The sequence below is a fragment of the Prionailurus viverrinus genome, chromosome D3, assembly GCF_022837055.1.
Source record: "Prionailurus viverrinus isolate Anna chromosome D3, UM_Priviv_1.0, whole genome shotgun sequence".
NCBI classification, from domain to species: Eukaryota; Metazoa; Chordata; class Mammalia; order Carnivora; family Felidae; genus Prionailurus; species Prionailurus viverrinus.
In genome coordinates, this window is record NC_062572.1 from 23411993 (window position 1) to 23424278 (window position 12286).

At 41.8% G+C, this 12286-nt stretch overlaps 1 protein-coding gene across 4 annotated transcripts in view; it reads right to left on the bottom strand.

Moving 5' to 3' along the window:
• TCN2 (transcobalamin 2) overlaps positions 1-12286 on the bottom strand; it is a 41679-nt gene that overhangs the window by 13418 nt on the left and 15975 nt on the right. Inside the window, exons 1-2 of one of the 4 annotated variants that reach the window (XM_047827542.1) lie at positions 1336-1489; positions 766-976 (exon numbers count right to left, since the gene is read on the bottom strand). In XM_047827542.1, the coding sequence (XP_047683498.1) occupies positions 766-829 (64 nt within the window). In that variant the 5' untranslated portion in view covers positions 830-976; positions 1336-1489. Of the gene's footprint in view, positions 1-765; positions 1093-1335; positions 1490-12286 lie in introns of those variants that run through there. The other 3 variants (XM_047827543.1, XM_047827544.1, XM_047827545.1) reach the window with 3 other exon arrangements.

A 12286-nucleotide genomic window follows, 5' to 3' on the forward strand; every position in this document is an offset into this window, starting at 1 on the left:
TCTCCCTCTCTCTCTGCCCCTCCCCTGCTCACACTCTTTCTCTGTCTCAAAATAAATAAACTTAAAAAAAAAAATACTTTCTTTACCTTGTGATTTTTTTTGTTTTTAATATTTTTTTAATGTTTATTTATTTTTGAGACAATGCGAGAGACAGAGTGCAAGCAGCGGAGGGGCAGACAGAGGGAGACACAAAATCGGAAGTGGGCTCCAGGCTCTGAGCTGTCAGCCCAAGGCCGACGCAGGGCTCAAACTCATGAACTGTGAGATTGTGACCTGAGCCAAAGTCGGACGCTTAACTGACTGAGCCACCCAGGTGCCCCTACCTTGTGATTTTCTTAATAATATTTTTTTCTAGCCTACTTTATCATAAGAGTTCAGTATATAATACATATAACATACAAAACATGTGTTAATTGACTGTTTACCTTATCAGTAAGGCTTCTTTCCAGTCAACAGTAGGCTATTGGTAGTTAAGTTTTAGGGGAGTCAAAAGTTATACATGGATTTTTGGCTGCATGGAGGGTTGGCAGCCCTAACCCACATTTTTCGAGGGTCAACTATAACTAATCTCATTATAGTGTGTCAAACATTGAGGTCCAGCTAAGTCCCAACTGTTAATGAAGCCCAAAGGGGCAGATATAGTGCACCCTCCCACACACCCCAGCCTACTTCCCCAGGTATTATATAATCAGGGGCTTGGACATTATAGTCCTCCCTCCTAAGGACCCAGGAGGAAAGAGGTGCAGGGTAGATCTGGTTACTCACCGCAGATATCAGCGAGAGCCCCCAGGCCCCCAAGCAGGAAGAGGAGGACTCCAAGGTGCCCCATGGCAGGAGCAGGTGGGTGAGCAGCAGGCGGGAAGCTGGACAGACTCCTAGGGCTGGTCTTGCAGAGGCTTTCCTAACCACAGCCGGTCACGGCTCTAGAAGAGGCAGCTTCCTGTCACTGATTAATCCCTCCACACCAAGCAGCAAACTGCTAAGTCAACAGAGAGAAAGAGGAAAAGATCTGTAGCTGAGGGAAAAGGAAGGGCAAAGAACAGAGGAAGGAAGGGCAGAGCAGTCTTCCTGGAGGTAGGGAATGGCGGCGGGGGGGGGGGGAGGAAAGGGGGGGCAAGTAGGAATGGTATGAGACACGTTGAGGCCAGCCACATTCTGTCTTGCTGCCTAAAGAGCCCTGGGCAAGCACAGAAGGCCTGACATCTGATCGGCCCAAGTCTGTCCAACTGTGCCTGTGTGGTATCCCTTTCACTGTTCCAGCTGTGGACAGGAAGGACTGGGGTGCCTACCTGGTACCCCCCACCCCCAACAGAAGGAGACCCTGGAAGTGCTCACCCAGTTCTGGGACAGGGAGCAAACAAAAAGCTGTAGTGGTCACATGAGTGACTGCTGGCGTCAGCTGTTCTCTGCCTGCCCGCCCAGAGTTGGGGGTGGGAGGGGCTGGACCCGGGCCAGAGGAAAGCTGGAGGCCAGGAAAGCTGGAGGCCTCCTGAAGACAAAACGAAACAAGGAACAGGATTTAATCATTTGAGACACTTAGCGCTGGGTAGCAGGGCTACTTATTAGGTCTAGGAAAGTAACCTTAAAAAAATCTGTAAGGAGAAGAGAGAACAAAGGATTCCTCATCTGCCTAACTACACAGGAGAATCAATGTCTAAGAGTTAACCCTGGTGGTACTGTGTGGCCTTGGCCAGGTCACTTAACCTCTCTGAGTTTGAAATAGTTTCTTCTGTGTGAGATGACAGGGTTGGATGAGATCATTCTAAGCTCCTTTCCAGCTCAACTTGTGAAAATGTTATGATCTTAAAACACCTATAATCATTTCCTCTAATGAGGAATGCAGTCATATTATGGCTAATTGCCAAGGTTTAGCCTTTCAAGATAATCTGGTTTTGTGCCTGACTTATCACAATTCAAGCTCTTGACATCGATAAATACAAGTATATGTATCTGTTTACAGAAATACATTACAAATTAAAATTAGATTCTCTGGTGCAAGAAGACTGGGTGTGGCCCATAGGAGTGAGGTTCTTGGGAAGGAGGGAGGCCAGCTGGAGGCCCAACATCTGCAGATTCTCAGGTTTGGACCTCCAGTGGACCCTCAGCAATTTGTGTGCAATGGAGTTGTCTTGATCTGGGACAGGACCGTCCTGGCCCCCCAACCCTCTGCCTGTGGTGGGTGGTAGTGATTCTGATTCCTGCCACTTCCAGGAAGGCAGCCTGGAGGAGGTAACCATGATGGAGGAACTCCCCATCCTCCAGCCTCTGGTGAGAAACAGTTTCCTTTAGGAGGATCACCTCTGATTCCCACAGACTCAAAAGTACTGTGGTGACCAACCAGGGAGGAGGTACATTTCCCATAGCTTATCAGAAACAGAATCACTGGGGGCAAAGCTGGGCTGTTTTAGGTAATACCCTCTAGAAAAGTGAAAAAGAAAGATGACTAAAATGTTTGGTTCAGGATTTCTACTTAGGGATCTACACCAAGAAAGTAAAAGTTAGCTTGGAATGAACAAGTGAAAGTCTGCCCTGTCCATGCATCAGGACAGGTACCGATAAAGTCAGCTGCAATGTTAACAGGAAACATTTTTCCCAAGGTCATGTTACAGCTATAAAGTGTCCCAATAATCATGTTCTTTGAGTGACTATTACTTTTTTACTGAGATTTCTTTGTTTTCCCCCTAAAATCATAAATTTGCTATTTGAAATCATAATTATAAGAAAGAAACATGCCTGGAGGAGCTAAGTCACTTTGACACAGAGAAGCAGCCTCAGGTAAGGAGTTTCTGGACACAACATTACACACCCATCCTTGTAATTTCCAAGGGAACAGGACTTTGGGTCCACTTTGCTGTCCAGGTCTGAAGTTGACCCCTCTCACGCAGCCCTGCAATGCATTGAGTCTATCGAAACACTGCTTGGTTTACATTTCATCTAACCACAGCCTTTTGCCAAATACTTCAATAACCTCTCTGTTTGTGTGGTCAGACCCCCATAGTTGCTCTGCTCCACAGAGGAGCCTGCAGATTCAAAACAGTCCCAAGGATCTGTCTGAGAAGTTCTCTTGGGACCTGCCAGCAGGGATCCAGTGTGTTCTCTCCAAGGGTCCTGGTCAGAACAACCAGCCTTTGAGGATGGAGGGAGTTTCAGGTAAAAGAAGGAAAATAGCACTGCTGGAATTTACCCAAGGGATACAGGAGTACTGATGCATAGGGGCACTTGTACCCCAATGTTTGTAGCAGCACTCTCAACAATAGCCAAATTATGGAAAGAGCCTAACTGTCCATCAACTGATGAATGGATAAAGAAATTGTGGTTTATATACACAATGGAGTACTACGTGGCAATGAGAAAGAACGAAATATGGCCCTTTGTAGCAACGTGGATGGAACTGGAGAGTGTGATGCTAAGTGAAATAAGCCATACAGAGAAAGACAGATACCATATGTTTTCACTCTTATGTGGATCCTAAGAAACTTAACAGAAACCCATGGGGGAGGGGAAGGAAAAAAAAAAAAGAGGTTAGAGTGGGAGAGAGCCAAAGCATAAGAGACTCTTAAAAACTGAGAACAAACTGAGGGTTGATGGGGGGTGGGAGGGAGGGAGGGGAGGGTGGGTGATGGGTATTGAGGAGGGCACCTTTTGGGATGAGCACTGGGTGTTGTATGGAAACCAATTTGACAATAAATTTCATATATTGAAAAAAAAAAACTACAATGAAAAAAAAAAAAAAAGAAGGAAAGGCTGTCAGACAGGATTACTCAGATTGTCTGATGTTGCCCAGCATTGCATGGATTAAGATAGTCTAACAGTCTTGTGTCACGTGCAATTCTGTTTTCTCTTACTAAGCTGGAATCCAGACCTTTGGAGATGGGAAACTTGCTAAGTGGACATTTAACTCTTCCCCTGTAGCGTTCTTTCCTGGATTTTGATAGTTAGCCATTAATAAGCACTAAAATGGAATGAGCTTGAACCATATGCCTACCACTGTGCTAAGCAGTTCACAAACATTCTCATCTGATCCTAATGAGAAACCTAGGAGTACAGTATTACACTCCCATTTTATAAGAAATGGGCTTGGACAACCATCTCAGCACATGGCAGAAGGAAATGGTAGGTCTTTAAGAATGTAATTCAGGGGCACCTGGGTGGCTCAGTCAGTTAAGTATTCAACTTCGGCTCAGGTCAAGATCTCGCCATTCGTGGGTTTGAGCCCCAAGTCAGTCTCTGTGCTGACAGCTCAAAGCCTGGAACCTGTTTTCAGATTCTGTGTCTCCCTCTCTCTCTGCCCCTCTCCAGCTCGCTCGCTCTCTCTCTCCCTCAAAAAATAAAAAATATAATAAAAAAATAAAAGAATGTACTTCAAACCTAGGCTTCAAAGAATTCCAAAAGTCAAAGAGATAAAACAATGTGAACAGTAAACTGAACAAAATATGTATGGGATTGGAGCTCTGGGCTGGCTCAGTTGGTGGAGCATGCAACTCTTGATCTCAGGGTCATGAGTTCAAACCCCACACTGGGTGTGAAGCCTACTTTAAAAAAATGTATAGGATCTATACGTAGAAAACTCTAAAATGTTGATAAAAGAAATCAAGGAAGATCTAAATAAATGGAGAAATATCCTGTATCCATGGACTGGAAGATCCAATATTGTTAAGATGTCATGGTGACACTGATGTCAATGTGATCTAGAAATTCGAATGACCCCATTCAAAATCCCAGTAAGCTATTTTGTGGATGTTGATAAACTGATTCTAAAGCTTGTATGGAGAAGCAAAATACCGAGAATAATCAACTACTGAAAAAGAACAAAGTTGAAGGACTGACACTATCTAATTTCAGGATTTACTATAAAGCTACAATAATCAAGATGGTGTTGGGGCACCTGGGTGGCTCAGTCAGTTAAGCGTCTGACTTCTGCTCAGGTCATCATCTCGTGATTCATGGGTTTGAGCCCTGTGTCAGGTTCTGAGCTAATGCTGACCACTCAGAGCCTGGAGCCTGGTTCAGATTCTGTGTCTCCCTCTCTCTCTGCCCCTCTCCTGCTCACGCTCTGTCTCTCAAAAATAAATAAACATTAACAAATATATATATGGTATAGAACTGGTGAAAGAATCAATGGATTGGCTAATGGAACAGAATAAAGACCCCAGAAATAGACCCACACAAAAATTGTCCACTGATATCTTGACAAAGAAGCAAAGGAAATTGACAATGGAAAAAGGATAGTAATTTTGTGTTCTAGTACAACAAATGTGCTGGAACAAATTGGATGTCCATAAGCAGAAAAAAAAAAAAGTCTATGTAGGGATATGTCTTATTAAAAAATGAGAGCTAAATGTAAGATACAAAGCTATAAAACTTCTAGAAGAGGCAATAACTTTTTATTTCTTATTTTCATTTTTTAAGATTTTTAAGTTTTTTTAAAGTAATCTTTACCTCCAACATGGGGCTCAAACCTATAATCCAAAGATCAAGAGTCACACGCTCTACTGACAGAGACAGCCAGGAGCCCTGAGGTGATGACTTTTTAGATACAACATCAAGGTCATGATCTGTGAAAGAAATAACTGATAAGCTGAGCTTCATTAAAATTAAAAACTTCTGCTCTGCTGAGGACACAGTCAGGAGAATGAGAAGACAAGCCATAAACTGGGAGGAAATACTTGCAAAAGACATTTATGGTAAAAGACTGTTACCCAAAATATACGAAGAACTCTTAAAACTCAACATTAAGAAAACAAGCAATCCATTTTAAAAATGGGCAAAAGACCTGAACAGACACCTCATCAAAGATGATATATAAATGGCAAATAAGCATCTGAAAAGATGCTCCATGTCATATGTCATTAGGAAATTGCAAATTCAGACAACAGTGATACCACTACACACCAATAGTGCTCAAAATCCAAAACACTGACAACATCAAATGCTGGTGAGTCTGCAGATCAACAGAAACTGCCATTCATTGTTGGTGGGAATGCAAGGTGGAACACTCACTTTGGAAGACAGTTTGGCAGTTTCTTAAAGGCAAAACATAGTCTTACTATCAGATCCTGCAGTCATATTCCTAGCTATTTACCCAACTGGAGGTCCACACAAAATTCTTCATGTGTAACTTTACAACAACTTTATTCATAATTACCAAAAACTGGAAGCAACCAAGATATTTTTAAAAAAATTTTTTAGTGTTTATTTATTTTTGTGAGAGAGGGAGTGAGAGAGAGAGAGAGAGAGCAAGCATGAGTGAGGGAAGGGTAGAAAGAGGGAGAAACAGAACTTGAAGAAGTCTCCAGGCTCTGAGCTGTCAGCACAGAGCCAGAGCCGGGGCTCAAACCCATGAACCGCGAGATGATGACCTCAGCTGAAGTCAGATGCTTAACTGACTAAGCCACCCAGGCACCGTCCCCCAAGATATTCTTTAATGGGTAAATGGATAAACAAATTCTCACACACATATATAATGAAATATGGTATAAATTTAAATAGCAATCAAAAGAAATGGGAAAACAAGCCACAAAGACACACAAATGAAACCTAAAGGCCTATTAATGAGTGAAGAAAGAAGAGAGTCTGAAAAGTCTACCTAGTATATGACTGTAATATAACATTCTAGGAAAGGCAAAACTATAGAGATAGTAAGATCAGGAGTTCCCAGAGACTGGGGGGAAGAAGCTAGGGTAGGGGGATTGAATAGGTAAAGCAAGAACAGGGCATTCTTTTAGCACAGTAAAACTATTCTGTATGATAGTAATATGGTGGATACATAATATATGTATTTCTCAAGACCTATAGAACTTTACAACACATAGAGTGAATTTAGTGCATGCAAATTAAAAAAATGATTGAGGAGATCAGGAGATTCCAGGATAGAAAGCAGAATGTGATAAGCAATCTAGTCTGTATTACCAATATATGAAACAACCTCACTGAAAGGGTGGAGGAGAGGATGCTGACCTAAGAAACTTTGAAAATGAGTGGGATCGTAAGAATAATGGCAAAAGGATTTGCACATAAGCACTGTACTCTAAGTTGTATATCATGAGGGTATGAGTTAATTCTGATACTATTAGGCATGTGTACTGGAACTGAACAATTAAGTAAATGGATGGCAGATTATGGAAGGTAGGTTTCTCACAGCTGGAGTGGGAATTTACAGATAAGCAAGGGGAGGTTAGAATGATCCAGATGATAATGGATTAGCACTGGAGGCATCACTATGAAGTCATATTTAGCTTAACGTAGACAAAGATGGTTACATATAGAATATGTATAGATTTGTGTGTACAAAACAGAACAGTATTGTGAAAATTAAAAAAAGGAAACTTTGTTTACAATGGCATTGAGAAGCCAGCAGGGGGAGCTCTCGTGGCCTACCACTTGTCTTCAGTTGCAGACCCTCTAAGAGACTTTGCACGTGGATACCCTAGTGTCCTAGCTGGAGGAAGGAAGATTTCCTCCTCCCCTGGCAACCACATAGCCAATGAGAGACAGTCAAAGTTCAGCAAATAAGAAGCCACTATTCTTAGAACTCCCAGTCTACTCCAATGGACTATTTACAACAGCCCTTCCAAATCCCCTTTTCTCTATTAAAAAAAAAAAGTGTTCCTCTCATTTTTTCTCCTGACTCACTTATGGTTTTGCTGTAGCTTGCCTGTCCTGGATTGCAATTCTCAGCTATTCCCAAGTAAAGCCATCTTTTGCCGGTAAAATAATTGGCACTTTTACTTCTAAGGTTAACAGCGTACATACATATATTTTTTGCTATCAGCTGTGAAGGCCTAGAAGCAAAGACACCACAGTAGCAATAAGATTACCTACTGCCCAGATTTTAGTTTATAATACTATTCTCCAATAAGAGAGAGGAGGGCTCCCTGGAAAATAGCCTGATTCTAGGACTGGGGCAAGAAATATACAAGATGAGCCTGGAACACCTTATAGTGCCAGAAAGTAAAGAAGTGTGTACATGCCAGCCCCCCCCCCCCTCTTTCACACACACACACACACACACACACACACACAGAGGCATGTATGCATCTGATGGAGTGTGCCAAGGGAATAGAGAAGTCAATGAAAAGAACCCCCTAATGGCCAAAGCTGGAACAATCTGAGCAACAAAATAAAGAAGTATTAGACTATAACTCCCAAAACAACAATATCATTAAGTCCATACTGTTTTAATAAATGATTGAATAAGTAAACAAATGGTGCCATAGGCTGCACATTTATGTCTTCCCAAAATTCATGTATTGAAACTTAATCCAATCTGCAACCAATGTGATGGTATTTGGAGGTGGGGCCTTTGGGAGGTAATTAGGAGCCCTCATAAGTGGAATTAGTCCCCTTATAAAAAACACCCCAGGAAGCTCCTTTACTCCTTCAGTCATGTGAAGAACACAGTGAAAAGACAACTGTCTACAAACCAGAAAGCAGGTCCTCCCCAGATATCAAATCTGCTGGCATCTTGATCATGGACTTTCCAGCTTCCAGAAATGTGAAAAATGAATTTCTACTGTGTATAAGCCACCTAGTCTACAGTATTTTGTTATAGCAGCCTTAACAGACTAAGACAATGGATAAGAGACAAATATATTATGCAGAAGAACTCCAAATAATGTGTGTAGATATTCTGCCTTCTTGAAGTGGGGAGTTATGCTCCCCACTCCACAAGTATGGGCTATGCATAGTGACTTCCTTCAGAAGAGTACAGTATGGAAAGGAAGTGGGAGGAAGAGCAACTTTACAGTTGAGAAAAGATATAAATCCTCAGAATGAGGAATACCAGTGAATCTCAAGCCAGAGAAATATAAACAAATCCAAACTTCCTTACAGAAGGAAAGTCTAAGATGTAAGAAAGAACAAGAGCAAAGAAAATGTCAAGCTTGAGGACAAATGTAAACAAATATTGACTATGTAAAACAATGTAAATAATGTCTAATATACAGGGCATAACATCAAGATAAAAATAAAGTACAATTGTATATAAGTGTAGAGGGTTCAGATTGGAATTAAAGGAAATAAAGGTCTGTGTATTTTTCCTGAGAAGAATAAAATAATGATTAACTTTAGGATCTGCTAAGTCAAAGGTGTAAGTTAAAATTTGGGGGTAATCATTAGAAGAACAGAAACAGTATATAATCTAGTAGAGAGAAAAACAGAATTAGTATTGGGAGAATGAATCCAAAAGAAAACAAAAAGCAGTGGAGGGGTGGGGGGCAAAACCTAGAAAAAGTGAATAGATAGAACAAAAGTTAGACAGAAGACATAAACCCAAATATATCAGCTATCACAGTCCATGTACTAACAGTGTCTTGAGTCTACAAGGAGAGGATAATTTGAAACTCTACCTTTGGTACTTTCCTAGACTCCACCCTATATGTCTCATCTCTTGGCTGATTTTAATCTGCATCCTTTGCCTGTAATAAATTGTAAACATGAGTATAACAGCTTTCACTGAGTTTTGAAAATCCATCCTTCTAGTAAATTATCAAACCTGAGGATGATCTTGGGAACCCCTGAACTTGTAATTATTGTCAGAAGTGTGGACTATTCCCTATCTTCCCAGTTGGTGAACTTTTTGCACTATCTAGTCTCCACCAAAAATAACATGGATAAAGTATGGCATATTCTGTATAGCAATGAGAATGAATGGACATTCACACAATAAGGATGAATTTCATAAACATAATGTTGAATGAAAGAAGCCAGACAAAAAAGAAAACAACGTGGAAGGAAATAAAATGTCCATGGCTGTCTCGGTGCTCCTATAGAAAACCCTAGTCTCCTAAGATGTGGGCATGTATATGATATAAAGATAGGCAATGCTCACTTTCAATTCAACATTCAACTTTTCAGGTATCACGAGAGCTTAATCTGTAGCCATTTGTCTAGTTAATTTAAGTCCTATCCAAAAGCATAATAAAACTTCTCTTATTTCCCTGAGAAGGCCACGTGGGTACAATCTAACTAGGCCCCTGGCTTAAGCTCCCAAGGTTCCAGGAAGACTGGAGTGCTATTCTCCCCATGTACTTACTTGTCAAAATGGATAAAGCCCAGATACCCCAAACATCTCTACATCATAAGAGCCAGATACTGGGGCTTATCCAGTTCTTGGAAGGATGTATTTACAATCTGTCAGATTAGGGTAAGTACCTAGGAGCTTTTGCATTCAGTGTCCAATAAACAGAGATGTTTCTCTTTCAAGAGGGAAGGAGAAGGCAGCTGCTTTTTTCCTACATATATAAGTGGGGAAAAACCATTGTTTTCTATCTCTCACTTATGAGGTATGACTCACCACTCACACAGAAAGCCTCCATTAGCTGTTACTGAATTGTCTGTGGGTCTAGGTGCAGGGAACCAATGCTACAGTGCTACTCTAGCTATTGATCTGGTTGTGGGTATCAAGCAAAAATTCTTTCCCTGACCCAGAGGCCTCATGTTTCTGCAGTGTTTATATATAAAATTACATATCTGTGAGAGTGGGTTAACACCTTGGACCCTTCACAGTTCTTAACAAAACAATCGAGAGTCAATTGATACAAAGTTCAAAAACAGGCAATGCTAAGGTATGATTTGGGAAGTCAAATTAGTGATTCTCTTTGAGGAATAGGAACTAAAAGGGAACACAGTTGGGAGGACTTCCAGGTTGCTGGTCACATTCTGTTTCCTTATCTGGGTGCTGGTTCTATGGATATGCTTACTTTGAACCATCAACAAGCTATGAACCTATGACTGGCTATGTTAGTCCAGGTTCTCCAAGAACAGATGCCAAGATGAGATTAGGGGTGCATAGGATTGACTGGGGAGAATTCTCTGGGAGGGAGCCAGAGGAGGCCAGGGGACCCATCAGCCTGGGGTACAGGTCTAAACCCTGTGAAGGAGAGAGGGAAAGAAGGAAATAAGTAAGGGAGATCAAAGGCTGGTGTATAGCTCTAAGAAAGTTTTAACAAGACTGATAATGAGCCCTCAAATCAGTCACTATAGTGTCTGTGTCTGAAAATAAGCTTTTTAAAAATTGTAGTAGAAGTGCCTGACATTAAACTTTTGATTGCCAAGACATCCATTTCAAGGACATTCATCTGAAATAAACATATTGCCAACTTATGTGATACAGTTACTAGCTAACCAAACAGATAAGGAGAGAGGCAGTCCCCATTCATGCAGTCTCCGTGTTATTAAGCCCTGGATAACCTATATGACTGCCCATTGAGCGACCCTGCTTTTCTCCTCTGGTGCCCTATTTCCTGTTCTTATGTTTTTAATTTGCCAATGAAGAGTGAAACCTCAAAACCATAGGCAACTCATCCTTGACCCTAATAAAGGCAAAACCCCTGGTGCATGCTCTATCTCCCTCTACCCATGACCTTCCTGTATGGCCCTGGGCATGTCATGTACCCTCTAGAATCTGTGAGTAATAAACCTTTTTTTTTTTTTTTAATCTCCCTGATGGTTATTGTTAAGGTATGTTTTGCAATCATAATAGGAAGCACAAGGGCCAGTCTGACCACAACACTAGCTCCAGTCTGGGCAATGTCTGTGGGGGCCCATCACAAGTTGTACAGCCCCAGAGGAGTGCCTTACATTCCTAGCTGAGAGCATCACTATCAATAGCTGAGATGGACACAAAACAATCACCCAATAGAGGAGTCCTGTGATCCTAAGGAACAAGTCTGTATCCTTGCTGTGCTCAGTCATTGGCTGAGAGCAGCCCCATGGGAAGAGTCATCTTGGCACTAACATGTGATAAACTTCATAGCACAGCTGGGGCAGTCAGACAATTGTGCTTCCCACAGTAGGAGATCTAAGGGGTGTGTTTTGCAGCCATTACAGTCCACCCCTTGTGCTATATATATTGGCTTCTCCACACAGGTTCAGGGAATAGCTCCACAGGCCTCGTTTCCTGAGCAGAACTTTAAAAGAGGGAAGTTCGTGGAATAAATTACAACACCCCATTGTTTCAGTTGTTCTCGGGGTTGCAACTGGTACTCCTCCTCTCTGTCTTCCACTATCCATTCTAAATTTACCTGACCCTCAGCTCTCAACTCAGCAGGTCTTGATGGCTAACTCAGTGGTGTAATCCAAACCTTATTGCTGAGGGTCCTGAGCCCTTGGAATGCTAACTGTCTTCATGGCAGGGCATTCCATGTGTCCACTCACAGCTGCAATGGGCAATGGAATACAAGGAAGCTCCCACAATTCACCTGTGCTCTATACATATTGCCCCATCCCCACTGAATAAAGTGGCCTGACCTCTTCTTCCAGCTGGTCAATTACTCCTACCAGTACA